The sequence below is a fragment of the Xenopus laevis genome, chromosome 4L (genome assembly GCF_017654675.1).
Source record: "Xenopus laevis strain J_2021 chromosome 4L, Xenopus_laevis_v10.1, whole genome shotgun sequence".
Taxonomy (NCBI): Eukaryota; Metazoa; Chordata; class Amphibia; order Anura; family Pipidae; genus Xenopus; species Xenopus laevis.
The window spans coordinates 23,314,219-23,336,122 of NC_054377.1; the positions used below are offsets into that span (position 1 = coordinate 23,314,219).

Sequence of the window (21,904 nt, forward strand, 5' to 3'; positions counted from 1 at the left end):
TATAGTTGGAGGGGGTGGGAGCTACAACATGGAGCTGGTCACTGCTCTTGTAGAACTATAACAAACAAGGGAAAGTTGTGCTCACCACTAGTTTTTAAAAACATCTATATATATCTATATATATCCTTTTGCCTAGAAGATGTATTAGAGCTCACTATTAAATTCACCAGAAATCCTGTCTCTCTACATGCAGAATTTGTGCAAAAGGCAGTTATTTTGTGTTTGTACTGGAATCAGTTATTTGAGGGAGCTCCAATACATCTGCTAGGAAAGGGGGCCCCACTACAAGGGGATAATAATATTGGATCTAACTGTCAATGAATATCTGACTTGATTATTTAAGAAACAATGCAGAATATTTAATTGACTGTATTTAGAAAGTTTCTTACTTCAGTACGAGGAAGCTTATATTACATTTTCATTTTGCGTTAGTTCCCTTTTAATACTGAGGCCAGAGGCTGGTGAGCTGATATCCCAGGAGGGGAGAGTCAGAAGGGCTTAGGAAGAAACCCAGTATGTGGAAGCCACCCTGTATGGTGAGAACCCCAAAGTTAAAACACTAATGAACTGTGTTCCTGTGACCTTTATGTTGTAAAGAGTTTGCCTGATGTCCCTGTTTTTATTCTCCTGCCCCTCTGCTTACTTGCCTATCAATGCTAAATTCCCCCAAAATGACATGTACAGGCAGCCAGCTTGCCACAGTATGTTTTTCTTTTATTTAATCAGGAGTGTCAGACATATCACAAAATATCAGTGCTTTTTGTTCTCCTCGACTTCTTTAGGAAGCGTTTTCTCCCATCATAACTTCAGCCCAAGTGAATTCTCCTTTTTTCTTCTCCACCAGCAAAATCTCTCTCCCGCGACTTTCCGGAACCGCGTCCTTAAATGAAGATTTAAAAAAGACCACTGCCGGGTGGCCACCTGAAGCCAGAGACAGTCCTCTCCTCACACACATTTCAGCAACAGTCTCCAGGCTATCCACTGCCATTAGCTTCGTAAGTAGATCCAGGGGAAAGCGACAATTCCTGCTGCTGTATGCATGAGCTAATGTCCGCAGATTCCTATCTCGGCACATTGATAGATGGTGATAAAAAGCACAGGACTGCAAGCAGTCAAGCTTATGCAACAGACGGAACAGTCGTACCCAATTACACTCTAGGAAGGCCCGATTCACAGCCATTGCCAAGCAAACCTGAGGCGAAACCTCTATATCAGGTTTCAATTTCAGGGCCCTGTTCATGGTGTCCAGATTGCCTGTAAAAGAAAATAAATGTTGGTTACACTCAGTCTACAACATCTAGTAGAATTAAAGGCGTTGTTCCCCTTCCAAACACTTTTTTCAGTTCAGTTGTTTTCAGATTGTTCCCCAGAAATAAAGATCCAATTACTTTCCCTTATTTCTTTTTTACCGTTTTTCCAAAATGTAAGTTTAAAGTTGAATGTCCCTGTCTCTGGTGTTTGAGAGGTGCAGACTCTGAACTGTTACAATTTTGGAACATTTAGTTGATCCATTTCTCAGCAGCATCTCTGGAGTATTCGCAACTATTGTATCAATTCTAACAGCTGCCTGTAATGAAACCCAGGGATTCTGCTCAGCAGGGACAAAGATAAGAAATGTATCAACTAAATGTATCAATTTAGAACAGTTTACAGGGTCGGTGACCCCCCTGCCAGAGCTGCTTTAGAAGGTGAAACACTTGAATATTAGAAAAACGATCACACATAGAAAATAGAAAGTCACTAGAAAAAGTCGTTATTCTAGTGAACTATATGAAAATAACTCGTTTGAAGGTGAACAACCCCTTTAAGTCAAAGGTAACTGGACAATTAGGGGGTTATTTATCAAAGGACGTTTTAGAGGTTTTTTTTATACCTTGAATCAACTCGAATGGTTTTGAATTTAAGAAAAAACTTAAATCAGCATGTTCGGATTTAACAACCCGAAAACGTGAATTAATCGACTTTTCGGGCAAAACCCTCTGACAAAAACTTGAATGTCATGGAGACTATTAACATCTTCAAATGGATCTAGGGACCTCTGCTATACCTCCCAACTGTCACGTTTTCCATGGGATTTTGACAGCTCAGCCCAGCTCAGATTTTTAACTGAAATGTCCCAACTTTCTCTTTGATCTCCTGCACTGAACAGCCAGAAAAAGATAAAGTTTCTAAAACTTAAAGAGGCGGTTCACCTTTAAGTTGACTTTCAGTATGTTATAGAATAGCCAATTCTAAGCAACTTTTTAATTAGTCTATTACTTATTTTTTATAGTTTTTGAATTATTTGCCTACTTCTTATGGCTCTTTGCAGCTTTCAAATGGGGGTCACTGACCCCATCTAAAAAACAAATGCACTGTAAGGCTACAAATGTAGCTATTGCTACTTTTTATTACTCATCTTTCTATCCAATCCCTCTTCTATCCATATTCCCGTCTCTTATTCAAATTGATGCATGGTTGCTAGGCTAATTTGGACCCTAGAGACCAGATTGCTGAAATTGCAAACTGGAGAGCTGCTGAATAAAAGCTAAATAACTCAAAAAATACAAAAAATAAAAAATAAAAACCAATTGCAATCTGCAAACTCAGAATATCACTCTCTACATCATACTAAAAGTTAATTCAAAGGTGAACAACCCCTTTAATTGGTTTTGGCAGAGAGCCCAGAATACGTGGCAGCTGCACTTAGATACATTTGCAACAATTTAAGATGAGCAAAGAAACAATTGCAACTATTTAAGATAAGCAGGTTTCTTGGAGAAACTGACTTGCAATTCACCTTCATTAGCAAAACTGCAATAACACATAAAAACCACAGAAATGTGTTCAAATTCACATAATCTGTCAAATTTTGTAAAACGAACAAGGTTATTGGGGGTGTGGTCACAAAAATGGGCATGGTGAAAACATTTCAGCAAATCTTTTTATGCCTCTTTTTATTTTCAAAATGTTGGGAGGTGTGCTCTGCCATTGACTTCTACATGACCGACAGGTTTTATTTTTAATTATGTTTAAAAGGAAAGGTATTTATTATGGGCCTTAGAGGACAAGGAAGCCCAAGTTTACAGGAGGTATGCCAATGTGCAGTCCCATGATCCAACCACCCATTCTCGTGCATTTATGATCCATTTATGATCGGATCAGCCCGATATCGCCCACTTCAATGCGGGCATATCGGGCAGAGATCCGCTTGTTTGACAATCTCTACATCTATGGCCACCTTAAGTCTCTTTCACAGGCTGCAGCTCCTTTTTAGAAATATATGCACCACTATGGTTACCACCTTTTCTAGAAAAAATACCGGGCTTCCTATAGATTTATCTTATTAATAACATTGGGATCAACCATGATTTTTACCGGCCAGGCCGTTAAAATACTGTCCAAATGGCAACCCTATGCACCACCCTGGTGGCTTTCCATGTCAGAATTGCACCACTGATCATGACTTTGCCAGTAATCCCTAATACTGTCTTTATACTCTGCTGCGAGAGAAAGTTCCCAAAATGTCAATGGTGAAAAATACCTAGTATCCCTATGCTATTTCACAAGCAAAATCAGCACCTTACCAAGATCATACAGCAGAAGCAAAGCCTGAAATTCAGCTTCTCTGGGATTCCTTACATCCTCTTTGTAGCATTCCATTAGTTCAGCAAAGCTCTCCCGCACTTGGGTTGCATGTAGCACTTCATCATAGCTTTCCACGGGTAAATGTCTTACAAGATATGGGGCACAGAGCAGGAACCCCAGGCTCGCCTCCAACACAACAGCTCCTGATAGTCCCGAGACCCTCTGCACAGTCATATCCTGCCTGACAGCTCGTAGCCGGTCAAACACAAAGGAGTAAGCCTCAGACAGTTTACCCAAATCCATCTCATTGACAGAATCCCACACCTTCATCAGCAAGTAACGGACGGTTTTCAGCAAGACAGCGGGAGGTCGGAGATCACATGGAGAAGACAGTTCCTTTCCTGCAGCAGGTCGGCTGTACTCCTTAACAGTCCTAGCAGGATCAGCACACATACTTCCTTGTCCTCTGCGTCCCCTTCTTGCCCTCTGCCCATCCATCGTCTCCAAATGATGCAACAGCCCTTGCCTCTCCCTCTCTTGCCTTTCGTTTCTAGGACACATATCCAGGCATAAGCCAACTGGCGCGGGAGAACAGCGGTCCATATTTAACAATTGCAGATCACATGTAATGCCTGCAAAGCAAAGAATATAATAATTAAACATTAAAACAAGAAGTATATCCCTTCAAAGGTTACATTTATGATAAAATAAAAACCAAATCCTCTGATCTGCCAGTTGAGTTCTGTCTAGGGTTGCCACCTGGCCGGTATTTTACCTGCCTGGCCGGTAAAAATGATGGTTGATGTTATTAATAGTGAAAAACAAATATATAGGAACAGGCCAGTATTTTTTTCAAGGTAACCCTAGTTCTGTCCATAGGACCAACCATAGGTCCATGGCCTAAAGATCAGCTGGTAACATTCTTAGCAGGAGGAACCATATATTATGGCAACAGTGTTTGATGCTGCATTTCTACATGAATTGTAGCCAATACACTAAATTAACTCTAAGGATACATTGACTACAAATAATAGCACAAGTTATATTAAGCATAGAAAGTAAACACCAGCTGACAGGGGCATTCTGGGAATTGTAGTTGAGACTAAAATGCCTCAGGTGACTGAACCTTTTATATGGAAACGGAAAAGTTCAATACCAAATGTCAAAAAGCGCCTATCCCATGCTGAATAAGAAGCCTTCTCAGATGCAATCCAGTGTCGTCCCAACTATATAAAAAATATAGCCAATGTAGCCAAATCTCTTATCCGGAAACCGGAAGCGCCGTTGTTACGCGCTGTTAATACGTCATATCTGTTGTGCTTTATTGGTTAGTATATAAATCAGATTTGGGTTGCTCTCCGCTGTGCGTTACTGCAAAAGAATGAAATTAACGTAAAAAGATCAACTTTTATGGATTACAATAACCAATAAAAACGACTTTGGCGACTTTCAGGCGTCATTAAGGTGGCGCAGGTTTAATACGTCTAATCACGTGACAAAGATACGCCCATTGTCTTGAAATCTGATTGGTTAGTGAGAATTTCACGCAAATATGCTGCGCCAAGTTTGATTTTCAGTGATTGGCTGACCAGGGCGATGCTGCTTGCCTAGCGTTTAATTATGGAAGTGTCCACGCCAGAGATATTGATACCGGGCCGTAGCTCTTCGCCTACACCCGTTATTTGTCCTACGGCGGAAGCTGACAGAGGAGAGCTGGTAGTGTGTGCTCTGTGTCTGTCCAGCCCCGGAAAGTACACGTGTCCACGGTGCAATAGTCCTTACTGCAGTCTCGCCTGTTACAGGGGTCCGAGGCACCAGACATGTTCGGAAGATTTCTACAAGGAGTCGGTGCTGCAGATGCTGCGGGAAGAGCAGGCGGGGGCCAGAGACAAGCGGCAGGTGGAGGAGATGCTGCTGAAACTGAGAGAAGAAGAGGTTGTCGGAGACGATAACGTGGGCCTGGATGGAGTGGGCAGTTTGGGGGAAGAGGAGGCCAGTCTGTGGAACAGTCTCACCCCGAGGGAAAAGAAGGAATTCCACAGGTTGTTACAGAGTGGGGACATCGGAGCTCTCGTTACAAAGTGGAAGCCATGGTGGGAGGTGGAGGACAGAACCAAAATGAACAAATCTGTTTCTATAACCGAACTTCCGGAGGTTTCAGTAAACCGGAATAAACATGAAAGCCCTGCAGAACCAGGAATCTGCCACAAGAAGCCAGATGGACATTCTGAAAATGTAAATCTAAAAGACCCAGTGAAAGAGAACCAGGGAGCAGCGAGGGATCCCAAACTGTCATCTGGTACAACAAGAAATTCAAAGGGAAAAGACAGCACAGAGTCAAGCAGTGTTCCAGGGGGGCACAAAGAAGAGCACACAGCCGATCAGCTTCCAGAAAACAAAGAGAATGGTCCTGGGATTCAGGAAGACAATTCTGAACAAAGCAGCGCCTTAAGGGGATACCCCGAAGCAGACAGGCAGCAAAGACTTTCTAATGTGCCACCACCTCTAAAATGGATCCCAGCTTTGTGTTCGCTAAGTCGAAATCCTTCTCCCCTAATACAGTACAGTTTGGTGAATGTTGTTTATGGATATGCCTTCTCTCTTCTAAGGCATAATGGAGATATTTGTGATGATGACATGCTGCTGGATTTCACTGAAACCCTTCTGGGAGTCTCTAGTGCTCTTACTTCAGTTATTGTGTATCATTCAACAGCACATGGGTTACAGAGCGCAGTTCGTGCTGCCTCTGACCCGCTGTATGGAGGGTACGAGGGAGGAGCATGTGCTGCCATAGAAGCTACGGCTCACATCCTGCTGGGTGAAAGAAACAAAGAGTATACACTGGCTGCCCTCGCCGACTTAACTCGAGTACTGGGGAGAGCACGCAAGCTAGTTGCTGAAAATGATGAGCTAAGGAGGGCGACCTTTAATGCCAAGAAGAAGTGTTTGTTCCTAGCAGCATGGGTGAATGAGAATGAGGAGCGATTGCCCACTTTGTACAAGGAAACTTTGGCAGAACATCGACAGCATCTACAATATATTAATGGGATGGCAGAGATATCAAAGGGGTTGCAAAAGACCTGGGGTGGCAAGAGACCACCAGAAAAAAAGTCCTTAATACAAGAAATTTACAAAAATGGAACATAATCTGTTGCATTTGGAATACTGAGTACAAAAAAAATATATATATATATATATATATTATTTTTGTATTAAATATAGACCAAATCATAAAATGGCTTACTGTGTCATATAATTAAAATATATAAATATATAAAATAAGTTGTTTGCAATTTTTGCTTTACCAGTACATGGCTATTCTGATGAATGGAACACTATTTAGCACTATAAATAGTATCTACTACGTCTATGCAGTCTTCTATGGTTTGGGAAGATTAGTTTCCCAAAACAGTTGGGTTAAAAGGGGACCTGTCACCCAGACGTAAAAAGCTGTATAATAAATGTCCTTTTCAATTGAAACCTTAAATTCTTTTTTTTTTTTTTAAAGCATTCATAGCTGTTGTAAGGTCATGTAAACATCTCAGCTGTCAATCAAATATTGCCTGCTTCTCCTCTATGCCTTAGGCATAGAGGCAGGGCAGGCAATTACTTTCATTTTCCATTCAGCACTTACTAGTTGTCACTGCACTCCCCACATTTCTCTCTCTCTCTTTATAATTTAATTGTGTAGGCAGTACATGGGGATGGACATCAGGTCCCCCATTCTGGTGCACAAACGATTCTGAGATGATACAAAGCTTTCCTTAATAAATATGTACACAAAATGGCTCCTGCCAGCTTGTTATAATTATAAATTCCCAGACCGAAGTAAACAAGATTCAAATAATTTATATAGTGTAATTAAAGTAATTTTACTTGACTAAATGTGACAAAATAGGATTTGGAATTTTTTTTTGGGTGACAGGTCCCCTTTAAAATGGGTCTCCATTTCTGGATGATGCATCTTTCAAAATTTATTCTAGGGGTTTTTTTTTCTTTTAAAGAGCAACTGTCACCAGAATGAAAATCTTTGTTATAGCATTGTCATAGTAATAGCTATAAACTGCAGTCTTTGCAGAGAAATCCATTCTAAGTTCAAGTTAAAGCTCTCAGCTCACCCTTACAGAAACAGCACAGTCCCTTTCAGGCGAAAAAATGATTATTTAGAAAAGCTTTTGAAATAACTGCTAGTCTCTCACGCAACTGATGGTAACACTGATGGTTTAAAGAGTTAAAATCAAGGATTAACACAATTTAATACTAGATATTGTTTCCAGGGACAGACGTGTCCTGTAATATGTACTCTGGTGTGTAGTATGGACTCGCCGATTTATCCCACAAGGAGGCTCCTCTTGCTGCTGGGACCATTTCCCCTGCTTAACCCCTCCTTACCTTTTGGTTTCTGCTTTATTAAAGGAACAGTAACTTCAAAAAATAAGTGTCTTAAAGTAATAAAAATATAATGCAGCTTTATGCATAACAGAAATAGGTACTTTGTTATGGTTTAGGTTTCTGGAATAATCTTTCATCTAGGTGTTGTATTGTATAGGAAAATTGAATAGCAAATCAGGAGGAGTGTCTTCAAGCCGATTTTGGCATTGGAGAGAAGGCAAGATTGAGAGCACAGAAAATCGAGAGCAGGATGATTAGAAGTGTGCTAGATGAATGCTTCCAAACTTCTTGGGAATACAGGTGATGATAGGCCCTGCTATTCAGAGCTTACTTATAGCTACTATAATTATTAGCCTGATATCACCCACCTCAAGATAGACATATCTTGTAAAGAACCGCTCGTTTGGCAAGGTCTGCATGTATGGCCACCTTAAGGCTGAACACAATTGATCAATTGCTTACAGGGTATGGACAAGATGGCCTCACAATGCCATTGTGATATTTAAACATACTCCTCAGTGCAAGACTTACAGAGTGCTGTTGGCAATCTGCCTTTTATAAATGCAAATAAACACTTTCAATGTAAAATCCCCTTTATTCTAAATACTCACAAAAAGGTCAGTTATTCTTTGTTTATAGAAAATTTTAATTACATTTCATACAGATACACACAATAACCCCTTCCCCATACACACATTATATAAAATCACATCAAAACCTATTGTTTCCTTTAAAATTAATTTTCATGCTCATCCTATTACTTTGTGTACAATGGAAATGATACTTTCTATACATCGGCACCATGGTTCTTAAAATGTTCCTTTATCTATGAAGCAGACTTGTAAGGGCATAATCTGTAAACAGCAAGGTCAGCGGGAACATGTCAGTAAATACTAAATTTAAGCAATACATGCCTTCAACTGATTCCTTTATAATTTGACATTTATATCGGACAATATGGGCATAGAATTTTATTAAACAAATATGAGAAAGATATACAAAAAGTAATTCACTCCTTTGTAATATCATGAGCTTAAATGGATTCTGTTGTGATGTTGATGTAGTTTTTATTACTAAATGACACTGTTTACACTGCAAATAATTCATTCTACCATTTAAAATTATATTCTTGAACTAAATGTTTTTTAAGTTGTAATATTGGTGTATAGGCAGCAATCCCAGGTCATTTTACCTGATCCTGTGCTTTTAGAGCCAGCACTGCACAATGCACATGACTGAGGGCACCTGGGAAACTGACATAGTTTAGTCCAATGTCAAATTTCAAAATTAAACATAAACATCTTTTGAAAAACAGATTTCAATCCAAGATTCTGCTTACATAGCACTATTAACTGATGCATTTTGTAAAAAATAAAATCACATGACAGAATTCCTTGAAATGGGGAGGCATCAGGCATATGTCATAAACAAACTGTGCGGAAAGCAAATGTTTCATATGAGAAGTAAAATTGGTTCGATCATACCTTTTGGTTAAAATAAGGCACTAAATAGCAGTGATCGTAGCCCACTGGCAGAAAAAGGGGTCAGCACATTACTAGCCATTGTGCTGTCATGAAGGTTTTGTTTGCACCTCCATAGACTACAAGGTGGATATATGTAAATATGTACAAATTGCCCCTGTGCAGAAGGCTTTAGAATAGCTGTAACTGTAATTCCTAATAGCTATATGGGCAAAGTACTGACTAGTCATTATAGGTGCTGAATAACTGCATGAGATGCGTGAGATAAGTCATGCATGTGGGTGGCTCTAGGCAGCACCCCAACTTTATCTACTTGAGAGTAAACAGCTTAAGAATTTTTACATGGACAAATCATTTTTGGATGTCATTAATTATAATGAAAAAAAAATCAGTGCATCAGAATGTAAGATATCTAATAATATGCTTGAGGAATTATTTAGATTAAATTAAACAGGATTTTTGCATCTGCAACTAATGCAAGAAAGGTGGCACACGCATGCTGCCATTTAAGGGGACTGTTTTTCAACTGGATTTTTCTATTAGTTGTAAGTCTACACAGAACAGATGAATGCACCTGTACCTGAATAAGTCACTTTTTAGTTAGAGACCTTACAGTAATGTTGGTTCTTATACCAAGGTCTGGCTTACATTAATGATTTCATCAGATTTGGCTGTATGCTACGATCTAGGCCATTATTTCTTTCCATCTGCTGCTTTATATTGTTTGGCAGCAAATGAAAGCAATGTAAAGCATCGGAATGCAGCATACATATCATTAAAACATTTGTTTTTCGGAACCAGGCCCAAATGCAAAGGAGGTATAGCGGAGAATTCCATGGAGATCAGTAGATATACGGAAAAATTCTGTAGGGGACCCTTCTGCAATATTCCTGCCAGGCGAGTCCATACTTCTTCATACACTGGTGTTCATCCCTTGCCTCCCGGTGCACCAGAAGGACGGTGAAATAGATGATATAGAAATACGGTAGGATGTTTGACAGCCCTGTGGGGATAAAGATACATTATTATGATGATGATAATAGGCAATTACTAAGGCATTTTCTTTTTAAAACAAATCCAATAAATCAAAAAGTACTCTACAATGCAAATAAAATAGTTACAGGATTAGTTACAGTGATAAGAACTCTTGGCATTGATAGAACCCTCTAATATTTTAATCCTGTCAGTGCAACTCACCACAGGGCAGAGACCAGGCCAGGGCCATAATTAAATCTCCTAAGTAATTTGGGTGACGAACAAGGCCCCACCAGCCAGACACAAGAAGACGTTTTCCAGTTGCTGTTGGAATAGTTGCAAGCCCTGAAACATGAAAAAATAATACTTATGTATACTACCCTAGATAAATAAATCTATATATACACACACACACACACAATATATAACATTATTAGGACCTTCACTAAGCCCTCTATACTCTTAAGCTCCAGCCCAAGAGAAAGATCTGCTGCAATAGTGGCCCTGCTACGGCTGCCATCTTTTTTGGTAAATACACTACCAGCCTTCCTTCATAGTTAGCCTGTTGATAACATTGGCTTAAAGCAGTGATCCCCAAGCAGTAGCTCATGAGCAACATGTTGCTTACCAACCCCTTGGATGTTGTAACCTCAAAGCAGGTGCTTATTTTTCAATTCCTGGCTAGTGTAGTTGCATGAAACAGGTTTATAGCCAAACAGATCCTCCTGTAGTCTGCCATCACATAAAGGGGCTACCAGCTAATCGCAGGCCTTATTTGGCACCCCATAGAAATGTTTTCATGCTTGTGTTGATCCCCAACTTTTTAATATTTTAATATTGCTCATGGATTAAAATGGTTGGGGACCCCTGGCTTAAAGCATAATTTTTACTGGCCAACAGGACAGTATTTAGGTCACATGCTGCCGTAGGAACAGGACCTCAGCCTGCCACTTTTCCTAGTGATTGGAGCATGCAGCAACAGTCTGGCTGAATATTCCTTCTTCTGCGTTGGATGCTGTATAGCCACCTAGGGCCATGCCCCTAAAGCTGCCACACTAAGCAGGACCCTCTCAGGTGTCATGGTCAAGCAAACATTTTTGTGACTTTGTTTAGATACACAATATTTGTATATAATAAGATCTGAATACAATGATCAAGCATGCAGTCACAGCTTCCTTCTGCCATGTATGGGGTTGCATGTAATCATCGTATGTGTACTACTCCATTGCTGCAGATGTACTACCAATGAAGCAACTGGTACAACATGCTTTTATACTTTGCCAAGGGCAGCCATAAGGTGCATGACATGCTTATTGTCATAATTTTGGCGTTATTAGTAAGATCTTGTACCTACCCCTTTATAAAACTGCAGTATGTTTATGATCACCCTTATACGGAGATCAGGTACACATATTTAGAATATTCCTTAATTACAGAAAATGTACTCTCTCTCTCTCTCTCTCTGGATTTTGCTATGAATTCTCTAATAGAAAGAAAGATGCATTTAACAAATCCAATTACCAGCAACTTTGGGGTCGGAAGGATTTCTTCGGAAGGCATTCTTCTGTGAGTTAGAGCCACGGAAAATGATATATCCCACAGCTAAGAAAAGAATTAAGGGGTATTTAACTTTAAATTATTTATGCAATATGTTTTCTAGAAATATCTATATATATATATATATATATATATATAGATATATATATATATATATATATATATATATATACCAGACTCGCATGTTTTAATAAAACTTTTTTGACAGTATCTAAGACCTGAGAGTGCGGATCCTTCTCTTGCTTGGTATATATTTATATTTTGATACTGCACCCAGGCGATTCAAACCTTTTATCGAGAGTGCTGGCTACCTCGTGGACTATATATATATATATATATATATATATATATATATATATATATATATATATATATATATATATATATATATAAATAGCTTATATATATATATATATATATATATATATATATATATATATATATATATATATATATATATATGCATCTCTAATATATATGACATTTCTTATATCAATACCTTTTAAAGGACACTTATCTAGAAAGTTCTTTGAATGATGTTTTGTACAGGCGTACACCTTTACAAATTGGATAATTACCATATATTTAAATCTTAATATTTCTATTGTATAAATGCAATGATAAAAAAAAAAAGTCAGAGAAGGCAATAGATATAATTAGGAAAAACAGGAACAGAAAGACACAGAAGGCGGTAGGAGAATCACCTAGTAAGAAATGCAATACTACATCAGCAATGGATGTAACAATCATATGGCCAGTTAATTACAAGACGACATCTAATAAAGTGTAGTCCCACCGTTTAGTAGGATGATGCCAAGTGCAGTGTAAGTGCCCAGTTCCTGAGGGTGCCTGACTAGGAAATATCCTTGCAGTGAGTAGGTGAAAGGAACCCAGCACAGGTCACCAAAAGCCAACATGAAACCAAATCCATCGTGAACAATGTCCATTGTAGTGAGGATGGCTTCCTGCAAAAGGATAAGAGAGGAAATCAAATAGGAAAGGTTGATTGGATGGTAAGGAACATGGCAAAAAGGGAAAGGCTAATGACTTACCTCATTCTTCATGGCATCTGCGACATACAGAGCCTGGAATCCAAACACCAGCATCATAGAGAGGGATGGGGAGCCACGAAGCTCAACCTCCTTCATCATGAAGCAAAGATTTATTAGGCACTGTGGATAGTGAGAAGAAAGGGTCAAAAAAAGAATACATGCAGGTTCGATCTCACATAAATACATGAGCTAATTGATACCACTTTATTCTGCCTGGTTGTATCAAAGTGCCTCTTCCTTTCTGGTTCAGCATTTAATCTGGCCCTGTCTTAGTCCATAACAAGATGATATGTTAGACATGTGTTTTTAGTGTCAGCCAACCCTGCTATGAATCAATAACTAGCTACAGGAACAAAGTGTTCAACCAGTATTTCAGGCTGCCCACCATCACAACAGGGGAGGGCGTTTGATACTCAATGCTCTATCTCCGTGATCCCTAACCAGTAGCTCTTGAGCAACATGTTGCTCTCCAACCCCTTGGATGTTACTCTCAGTGTCCTCAAAGCAGGAGCTTATTTTTGAATTCCAGGGTTGGAGGCAAGTTTTTAATTGCATAAAAACGTATAGTGCCAAGTAGAGCCTCCTGTAGGCTGCCAGTACACACAGGGGCTACCAAATAGCCAATCACAGCCCCTATTTGGCATCCACAGGAATGTGTTCATGCTTGTGTTGCTCCCCAACTCTTTTTACATTTGAATGCGGCTCACGGGTAAAAAAGACTGCTCTATCTGAATGGGCATATATGGATATAATGACTGTTTTGCAGTGAGTCTGTAGAGTGTTCCAGTGCATTGTAATCCATACTGAGAACTATAATAAGGAAGACAGGACTGCCTTAGATTGAATGCATGAAAGCTAGGCAAGATAGCAGGTAGATTGTACTAATTGGCTGTTTAAAAGCAAACATTTGTAAAACACACTGTACTATAAGCACCGCAGGATTATTTTGTGTTTGGATGGTTCTACATGCACCCCTTAACCTCCTTCATGGCTGCAGTTGAGAACCATTTAAACAGATTAATTAATGGCATAATGAACAGGGAAAAAGTCATGGGAACAGGAATAGCATTTGTGATACTTACCCAGCCAATAAGTCCAGGGCGAAGCTCGCAGAAATATTTCAAATCAAAGGAGCCAATCCTGGGGTTTAATTCATGTCCAATAAAGAAATCATACAGTGGGTTACCTAAGAAAGAGAATATATTGCCATACATTGGATATTATCATTTATATGCAATACTGCTAGGATTTAAAGGAAAAAGAAGTGTTAAATTCAAAGCTACTAAAAAAAAGACAATGTTATTTGCAATACCTGAATTCCCTCCCGGTGCCAGCGCTGATTCAGGAGCTGCAAGGGACTTGGCATAGAGAAAGATGCTGAGAACTAGAGCTATAAATGCGGCAGCCACTGCCAGTTGCAGGAAATGATCATAAACATAGGAGAATGGGAACCCAAACATCACTGCTCCCGCCACTAGGAGCGCAGTCACCATCATGGCTTGTAATGCTGCAAGGAAAGGAAAGAGTTAAGCAGGGTCTACCCTGGCAACATTATCTCCTGCCTCAGAGAGTGGGTCTGCCATGAACTGGACCACAGTCAGAACCTGTGTGTTGCGAAAAGGGCATCTTTCTTACTGCTGCAGCATGTGACATGGAGCAACAAAATCCTGTCATGTGAGTCTCTGCACAACATAGATATCACTGATCAAACTCTGCACCCAAATATTTTTTCTGCTTAATTGTTCCTAGGACTTGGAAACACATATATTATAAATTGTCTTCACATACAAATGGCTCGTAGGTGGTTTTGGGTGCATTTCCTATGGATAACCTCTGGGATTATAATACTTGAGTGACAGGAAGGCTGGAAGAGGATAATGAGGATTATGGGTAAACGGGATAGATAACAGCCTTTTCCAAGGAGTTATAGACAATGCAGTGTGCAACATTAAGGTGGCCGTATACAGCCATTCCTCTATGGCAACAGACTGAAACGCACGTGGGCCATGTAATGTGCGAGAGGCCTGGACAGTATCACTGCTTTTAGGATTTTCTTTTCATTCAGATTGGACAGCCAAAATTAAGAGAACACTAGAACGTGAAGAGGAACTGTGGCAAATACTATACATAGGAAGATTACATTTCCAAATCTGCTCAGACCAACTGATATCCATGTACTATAAATACTGGACAAGATCATCCAGCCCCATGTGTATGGCAAGCTGTCAGAACACTGCTCTGGGCTTTGTAATGTTGGAGATGTGTATCTCAGCCCAGCACAGTGTTTTGACATTACTGGGATTTGGAAGCTTGAAGCACCTGTCCAACACTGAGCTGAGTTTGGGGACAGGGCCCACTCCAGAGTCCAGCACGGTGAACTTACAGCTTCCATCTAATTGGATATTCCCCATACATAAAGGAGTAAACCCTAGGCTACCAACCCTTCAATCATCCTTAGGTCAACTCTTTTTCTTTGGAGTAAAAAAATGCTCAGAGGTCACTTCTGCATATTTATCCCATTTTCCAAGCTTTGGATCCACTTCAGCAGAAACCAGCCTGACTAAGAACATGAACACAGATCATACAAATGGCCTGGGTGAATGAAGTGGACATTGACACACTGCCTGATCTCAATGATGTTTCTATATTGTCTGTGCCTGTACAGTACCATATATAAGAATGTTCTCACCGTTAATTCTGTACTTCAGACGAGTGTTGTCTCTTAAAGTAATTCCTTCGGTTACCTGCGTATAGGAAAATGAATTACGTTGTACTTTGCACATGTACGTTGTACATTTATACTCTCATTTTATGAACACAGCAGGAGGTGAATATTATATACTGCATTTGGGTTTGTCGATATTATAGATCACTACAGGAGCGCACACATATAATTAGAGGCAGTTGCACTGCAAGTAGCCTAGGAACAACAGCTTTCAGTCTGTAATTAGACTTTTTTTCCCCCCAAGACTAAAATCCCGGCTGGCACTCATGCACTCTTTCCACAAGGACATAATATGTATTCTACATAGCTTTTAGTTGGATGTACCTTTCCAATAGGCAGAATATGCAGCAGAGCCTGCAGAGACACCCATGCAAGCAGTAAGATCACAGCAGAAGGGTCCCACAAAGTGTCCAAAGAGGGCCAGGGACCCGGCACACGCAACACACTGGCGTCGTCTGTGTTACACGTCACCAGAAGATACAAGACTGTTCCCGGCATTACAAAGAGTAACAGGAGGGCTCCTATGGGAAAGGAAAACCTTCTTAGTAACATACTTTCAGTGGCATCTAAAAACATTCTCCAGAACAGCAGTAATGATCAGACACAGGGCAAATATCCACATAACTTCTCTCATGCCTTAGCCAGTGCCAGTAACCATATTTGTAGGCAATAACTGTTCTGGTGTGCCATACTTTCACCAGATCTGATTTATCCGAATGGCAAGCAATTCAATATTTGTAAAGATAAACTCAGCTTTACCCATTGGTCCTCCGAACTCCAATTCACTGGTACGTGGTGTTTTAATCTTGTCCGCCATCTTTTATTCTTCTACCAGACAGGTTCACTGTAATATAGACAAGTATATTATGACTATGCACATTAATCTATACATATATTAGAATTAAAATCATGAAAAAACAAGGTTACTTTTCGTGTCAGGTAGCACATGGAGATGAATAAACCTGTACTTGAATAAGTCACTTTTTAGTTTCAGACCTGTTTGAGTAATGCTGGTTGTTATACCAAGGTCTGGCTTACATCAATGATATGCTGCAATCTTGGCCATTATTTCTTTCCATTAATCTATACCGTATATTAGAATTAAAATCATAAAAAAACACATTCTGAAACCAGCCCAACCAAGCACAATAAGCCCACAGAATTGGCCATTCAAACACTCTGAGCAGACCTGAGAAGATGCCGCATATCCTTTGATTTCAGCATCTGTGGGTACCCCATTCATGCACCTGTAGGGGCAACCAGGGCCGCCATCAGAAATCACGGGACCCCATACAACAACATTTTCTGGGCCCCCTGGTCCTCTAGCCGGCCCAAAGTTCCGCCCACCCCACAGTAAAAAGGCCACACATTCATCAGAGCTAAAACAGTGAACCCTCCCCACAAGTTATAAAAAGCAATTGGTGGTCAGTGCCTCCCTACAAGTTAAAACAAAAAATGAATTGGTGTCCAGCCCCCCTACAAGTTTAAAAACCAATGGTGGCCAGGCCCCCCTTCCACAAGTTAAAAAAAAAAAAAAAAAAAACATTGGTGGCCAGGCCCCCCATAAGTTAAAAAACAAATATTGGTGGCCTGGGCCCCCCGCAAGTTAAAAAATCATTGGTGCCCAGGTCTCCCCCCCCCCCACAAGTTATAAAAAGACATTGGTGGCCAGGGCCCCCTATAGGTAGAAAAAAAAACATTGGTGGCCAGGCCTGCCTATAAGTTAAAAAAACAAACATTGGTGGCCAGGCCCCCCCTATAAGTTTAAAAAGAATTTTTGGTGGTCAAAACGACCATTGGTGTTCAGTGGAACTTACCTTTAAAGGTCCTCTTCATTCTCATCTTCTTCAGTTCCATTCAGCAGCTTTTGGGTCCTTTATGCAGCTTTTGGGTGCTTTCGGTAGCTTTCGGCTCATTTTGGTGGCAACGGCAGCTTTCAGATCCATTTGTCTGATTCTGGCAGCAGCAGCGGGATTCAGCTCTCTTTGCGACGCAAGGGGGGATTACAGGATGTGTAGCATGGCTATACAGGTGCCATGTATAATGTTTCACCCCCTTCAAACTTAAAAATCCGCCGTGCCCGGTACAGCTGTACCCACTGTGGCCCCCCAATGGCTATCATGGGGGCAACCACACAAGGTGCCATGTATAATGTTCCACCATATTTGCCAAAATCCAATCCCAGTCTCCTTCATGCACACTTGTATCACTGCTGCACCATACTTACTCTGGTTTGTCAGGAGAACATTCCAGCTGAAAACTAGTCTTAACCAATGGCCATACACAATGAGATCTGCTTGTTTGGCAAGGTCAGCAAACGAGCGGATCTTTTCCCGATATGGCCACTAACGGCTGGGTGATATCATGTTAATCCGATCGGATCACAACGAAGGAAATGGGCGCTGATGGGTCGCAGACTGCATCAACTAGCCAATACGGTCCTTAATTGCAGGAAAAATCAAACCTGCCTGATCAATATCAGGCTGATTTTTTGGCCTAATATCAATAGGGGAACCCATCAGAACACTCTAGTCATTAATCCACATGTGCTACAAGACTCGTTCCTGGATGAGACATATAGTAAATAAATTATTTACACTAACTGCTGCTGAAAGCAAGTTTTTTAGGGCTCGCATCTGAATCACCCCTCCGTTTCCTTTTTTATCTATATTTTGTATTAAACGGAATACTTGGTCTGCCAAATTCAAATTTCTAGAGTTAGTTGCTGGTAGTTTTCTATATTATGCCCTGTATTATAGAAAACCTGTAAGGCAAACTTACCCCCCCCCCCTTTTTCTAAGATCACAGGTCTATGCCCAAGAAACCACTAGTGATACACAAAAGATTATAATTAACACCCGTTATGGCAATAATAATGCCACTAAAATCTGTAGAATTGTACATTATTTCCTAAATACCCAAAATGATAGAGAACGTCTGTATAAAACATCCCTGTACAACACAATTAAAGGCAGAGTAACCATGAAATGCGAGCTACATAGACACTGTAACAAAATCCTGCTCTATATGAGATATTTTAAGGATTGTACACAGAATGTGCATCTATTATACATTTCATACATATGCAGCCAACGCACACATACCTGAAAAGGTCTTCCTCGGACTAGTTGTTATTTAGACCCCTGTCACTTTAAACCTTGGCATCGCCTCTCTGTTTTCTCTTCCTACAATGTCACTATCCGCAGAAGCCAATGGGATATGGCCTTCATCAGCGATATATCCAATAGAGAGGAGGCTACTAACCAAACAGCCAATCAGCAGGTATGGGCTGTGAGGCCATGCTGCGCCTCGGCTGGGGAATGGACGGGTATTGTACAAGGACGCTGGAGTCCCCGCCCTCCGGAAGGGTTTAAAGAGCCCACAGGAAGGCGTGTAGAATTGTGTTGAGAACTACAACTCCCAGAGTGCATGGACGCACATGTTGCTGCACGTTGCCTATGTCAGCTATCTCATTAAAGGTTAACACCAAAAAATGAAAGTGTTTTAAAGGGGACATTCCATACAATCTTCTTATTCAGATATAGTAGTCGTTGTTAAAAAATTAAGTTCTGGTTAGATACTCTATCCTGAGCATTATTGTGGAAGCCAGGGCAGCCATTGGGGCCCTGGCCCCGCCCACCCTGGTGCCCAAGCCCCACCCCTGATACCGCCCACTCCACATCACAATTAAAAGAACACACAGACATCAGCGCTAAAAAAATAACCCCCCCCACATATTGATGGTCAGGGCCCCCTTATAAGGTAAAAAAAAAACATTGGCGCCAGGGCTCCCCTTACAAGTTAAAAAAAATTGGGGCCCCAAAAATAATTTTTTAAAAAAAACTTTGGCGCCAGGGCCCCCTTAAAAGTTAAAAAAAATTGGGGCCCCATAAAATATTTTTTTTAAAAAATTGGTGGCAGGGGCCTATAGATTATTAAAATAAAACATTGGTGGCCAAGGGATTAAAAAAAAAACCCCACATTGGTGGCAGTAGAACTTGTGGCTTCAGGACGTCAATTATAGCTGTTTTCGTGACTTCGGGTCTTTTCACTGCTTCAGGACTTCAGTGTCAACTCCTTTCGTGACTTCGGGTCTTTCTGCCACTTAGGACTTCATATTTTAGGCACTTCCGCATTCTGCCTCTTCGGGACTTCGCAAGCAGAGGCACGGCTGTGGAGTGGTCAAGGGGGGCCCGGCTCTTCGAAAAGTGCAGCACTGCTGGGCCCCCCTTCAGCCTCGGGACACTTGTCCCCCCTCTCCCCCCCTGATGGCGGCCCTGGTGGCAGCACTACCAATATACATTATTTTTATTGCAGCGTGTCATTTTTATTGCCTGCTTCAAAGGTGTCTTCTTCCCATCCCCCTCCCTTACCAGCTCTCGCTCCCCTTCTCTTACAGGCTCTCAGTACTTCTCCCTTACCTCCTCGCTCCACTCTCCCATAGCAGCTTTCTTCCTCCCTGGCTCTCACTCCCCTCCCTCACGGGCTCTTTCACTCCCCAGCTCACTCATTCTATTTCTATAGACTCCCTTATAATCAAATAATCCAAAATGTTAAAAATGATTTCCTTTTTCTTTGTAATAATAAAACAGTAGCTTGTACTTGATTCCAACTAAGATATAATTAATCCTTATTGGAAGCAAAACCAGCCTATTGGCTTATTTCATGTTTACATGATTTTCTAGTAGACTTAAGGTATGAAGATCCAAATTACAGAAAGATCCATTGTACGGAAAACCCCAGGTCCCGAAGCATTCTAGATAAAAGGTCCCATAGCTTTACTGCCACTAAAATCTGTAGAATTGTACATTATTTCCTAAATACCCAAAATGATAGAGAACGTCTGTATAAAACATCCCTGTACAACACAATTAAAGGCAGAGTAACCATGAAATGCGAGCTACATAGACACTGTAACAAAATCCTGCTCTATATGAGATATTTTAAGGATTGTACACAGAATGTGCATCTATTATACATTTCATACATATGCAGCCAACGCACACATACCTGAAAAGGTCTTCCTCGGACTAGTTGTTATTTAGACCCCTGTCACTTTAAACCTTGGCATCGCCTCTCTGTTTTCTCTTCCTACAATGTCACTATCCGCAGAAGCCAATGGGATATGGCCTTCATCAGCGATATATCCAATAGAGAGGAGGCTACTAACCAAACAGCCAATCAGCAGGTATGGGCTGTGAGGCCATGCTGCGCCTCGGCTGGGGAATGGACAGGTATTGTACAAGGACGCTGGAGTCCCCGCCCTCCGGAAGGGTTTAAAGAGCCCACAGGAAGGCGTGTAGTATTGTGTTGAGAACTACAACTCCCAGAGTGCATGGACGCACATGTTGCTGCACGTTGCCTATGTCAGCTATCTCATTAAAGGTTAACACCAAAAAATGAAAGTGTTTTAAAGGGGACATTCCATACAATCTTCTTATTCAGATATAGTAGTCGTTGTTAAAAAATTAAGTTCTGGTTAGATACTCTATCCTGAGCATTATTGTGGAAGCCAGGGCAGCCATTGGGGCCCAAAATGATAGAGAACGTCTGTATAAAACATCCCTGTACAACACAATTAAAGGCAGAGTAACCATGAAATGCGAGCTACATAGACACTGTAACAAAATCCTGCTCTATATGAGATATTTTAAGGATTGTACACAGAATGTGCATCTATTATACATTTCATACATATGCAGCCAACGCACACATACCTGAAAAGGTCTTCCTCGGACTAGTTGTTATTTAGACCCCTGTCACTTTAAACCTTGGCATCGCCTCTCTGTTTTCTCTTCCTACAATGTCACTATCCGCAGAAGCCAATGGGATAGAGGGAACGAGACCTGTATAGGGGAGAGTGGGACTTAGGCAAGGGACCCCTTCCCCCAGGGCTTTAGGTAGGTAGGTGCAGGCAGCTGGGGCTGTTTGCCACCCCAGCCCCCCTTTCCCTCCCCCTGGACACAGACAAAGGGAACAAAGGGAGAGATACCTAGCGGCGGGAAAAAAGGGGGCGGGTTGGGGGAGGTAAAGGGGGCTGGTGCAGAGAAGGGACAGACGAAACCAAGCCAGGAGCAGCAGACTAACTTTTGTTTTTGAAGAAGTTTGGAGGCGCACAGAGGATCGGGGAGCAGCACAGCAAGGAGTATCCAAGA

General features: G+C 41.0%; 3 protein-coding genes across 4 annotated transcripts; 1 reads left to right on the forward strand and 2 right to left on the reverse strand.

Moving 5' to 3' along the window:
- Nucleotides 1-353: 353 nt before the first annotated feature.
- sac3d1.L (SAC3 domain containing 1 L homeolog) lies at nt 354-4,829 on the reverse strand. The gene is given in 3 exon segments (NM_001092292.1): nt 354-1,254; nt 3,567-4,199; nt 4,724-4,829. Coding segments are annotated over 2 exon segments (1,080 nt in total). The 5' UTR covers nt 4,171-4,199; nt 4,724-4,829; the 3' UTR covers nt 354-778.
- A 305-nt stretch (nt 4,830-5,134) lies between these two features.
- Nucleotides 5,135-7,047, forward strand: znhit2.L (zinc finger HIT-type containing 2 L homeolog). Its single transcript, NM_001095180.1, is given in 1 exon segment — nt 5,135-7,047. A coding segment is annotated over 1 exon segment (1,527 nt). The 5' UTR covers nt 5,135-5,187; the 3' UTR covers nt 6,715-7,047.
- A 1,487-nt stretch (nt 7,048-8,534) lies between these two features.
- Nucleotides 8,535-21,500, reverse strand: tm7sf2.L (transmembrane 7 superfamily member 2 L homeolog). 2 transcript variants are annotated; one of them, XR_005966906.1, is made up of 12 exons: nt 18,854-19,134; nt 16,509-16,593; nt 16,074-16,270; nt 15,714-15,768; nt 14,337-14,531; nt 14,107-14,210; nt 13,025-13,144; nt 12,769-12,937; nt 11,937-12,017; nt 10,638-10,760; nt 10,118-10,443; nt 8,535-10,073 (listed from the first exon to the last, which is right to left on the reverse strand). XR_005966906.1 is itself a non-coding variant. In XM_041589973.1 (11 exons), the coding sequence occupies exons 2-11, from the start codon at nt 16,564-16,566 to the stop codon at nt 10,283-10,285; spliced, it is 1,263 nt and encodes a 420-aa protein (XP_041445907.1). In that variant the 5' UTR covers nt 16,567-16,593; nt 21,467-21,500; the 3' UTR covers nt 8,535-10,282. The 2 variants fall into 2 exon arrangements, 1 of the variants encoding a protein (XP_041445907.1); XM_041589973.1 differs by lacking the exon at nt 18,854-19,134 and adding an exon at nt 21,467-21,500 and having other exon boundaries at nt 8,535-10,443.
- Between the last annotated feature and the right edge of the window lie 404 nt (nt 21,501-21,904).

Excerpts from the sequence above, each read along its gene's own strand:
- tm7sf2.L (XM_041589973.1), bottom strand. The coding sequence starts at position 16,566 with ATGGCGGACAAGATTAAAACACCACGTACCAGTGAATTGGAGTTCGGA. Across the intron at positions 14,532-15,713 it reads TCTGAAGTACAGAATTAACG|CATTACAAGCCATGATGGTG; the intron begins GTGAGAACATTC and ends CTTTCCTTGCAG. Across the intron at positions 10,761-11,936 it reads TTCCGACCCCAAAGTTGCTG|GGCTTGCAACTATTCCAACA; the intron begins GTAATTGGATTT and ends TTCATGTTTCAG.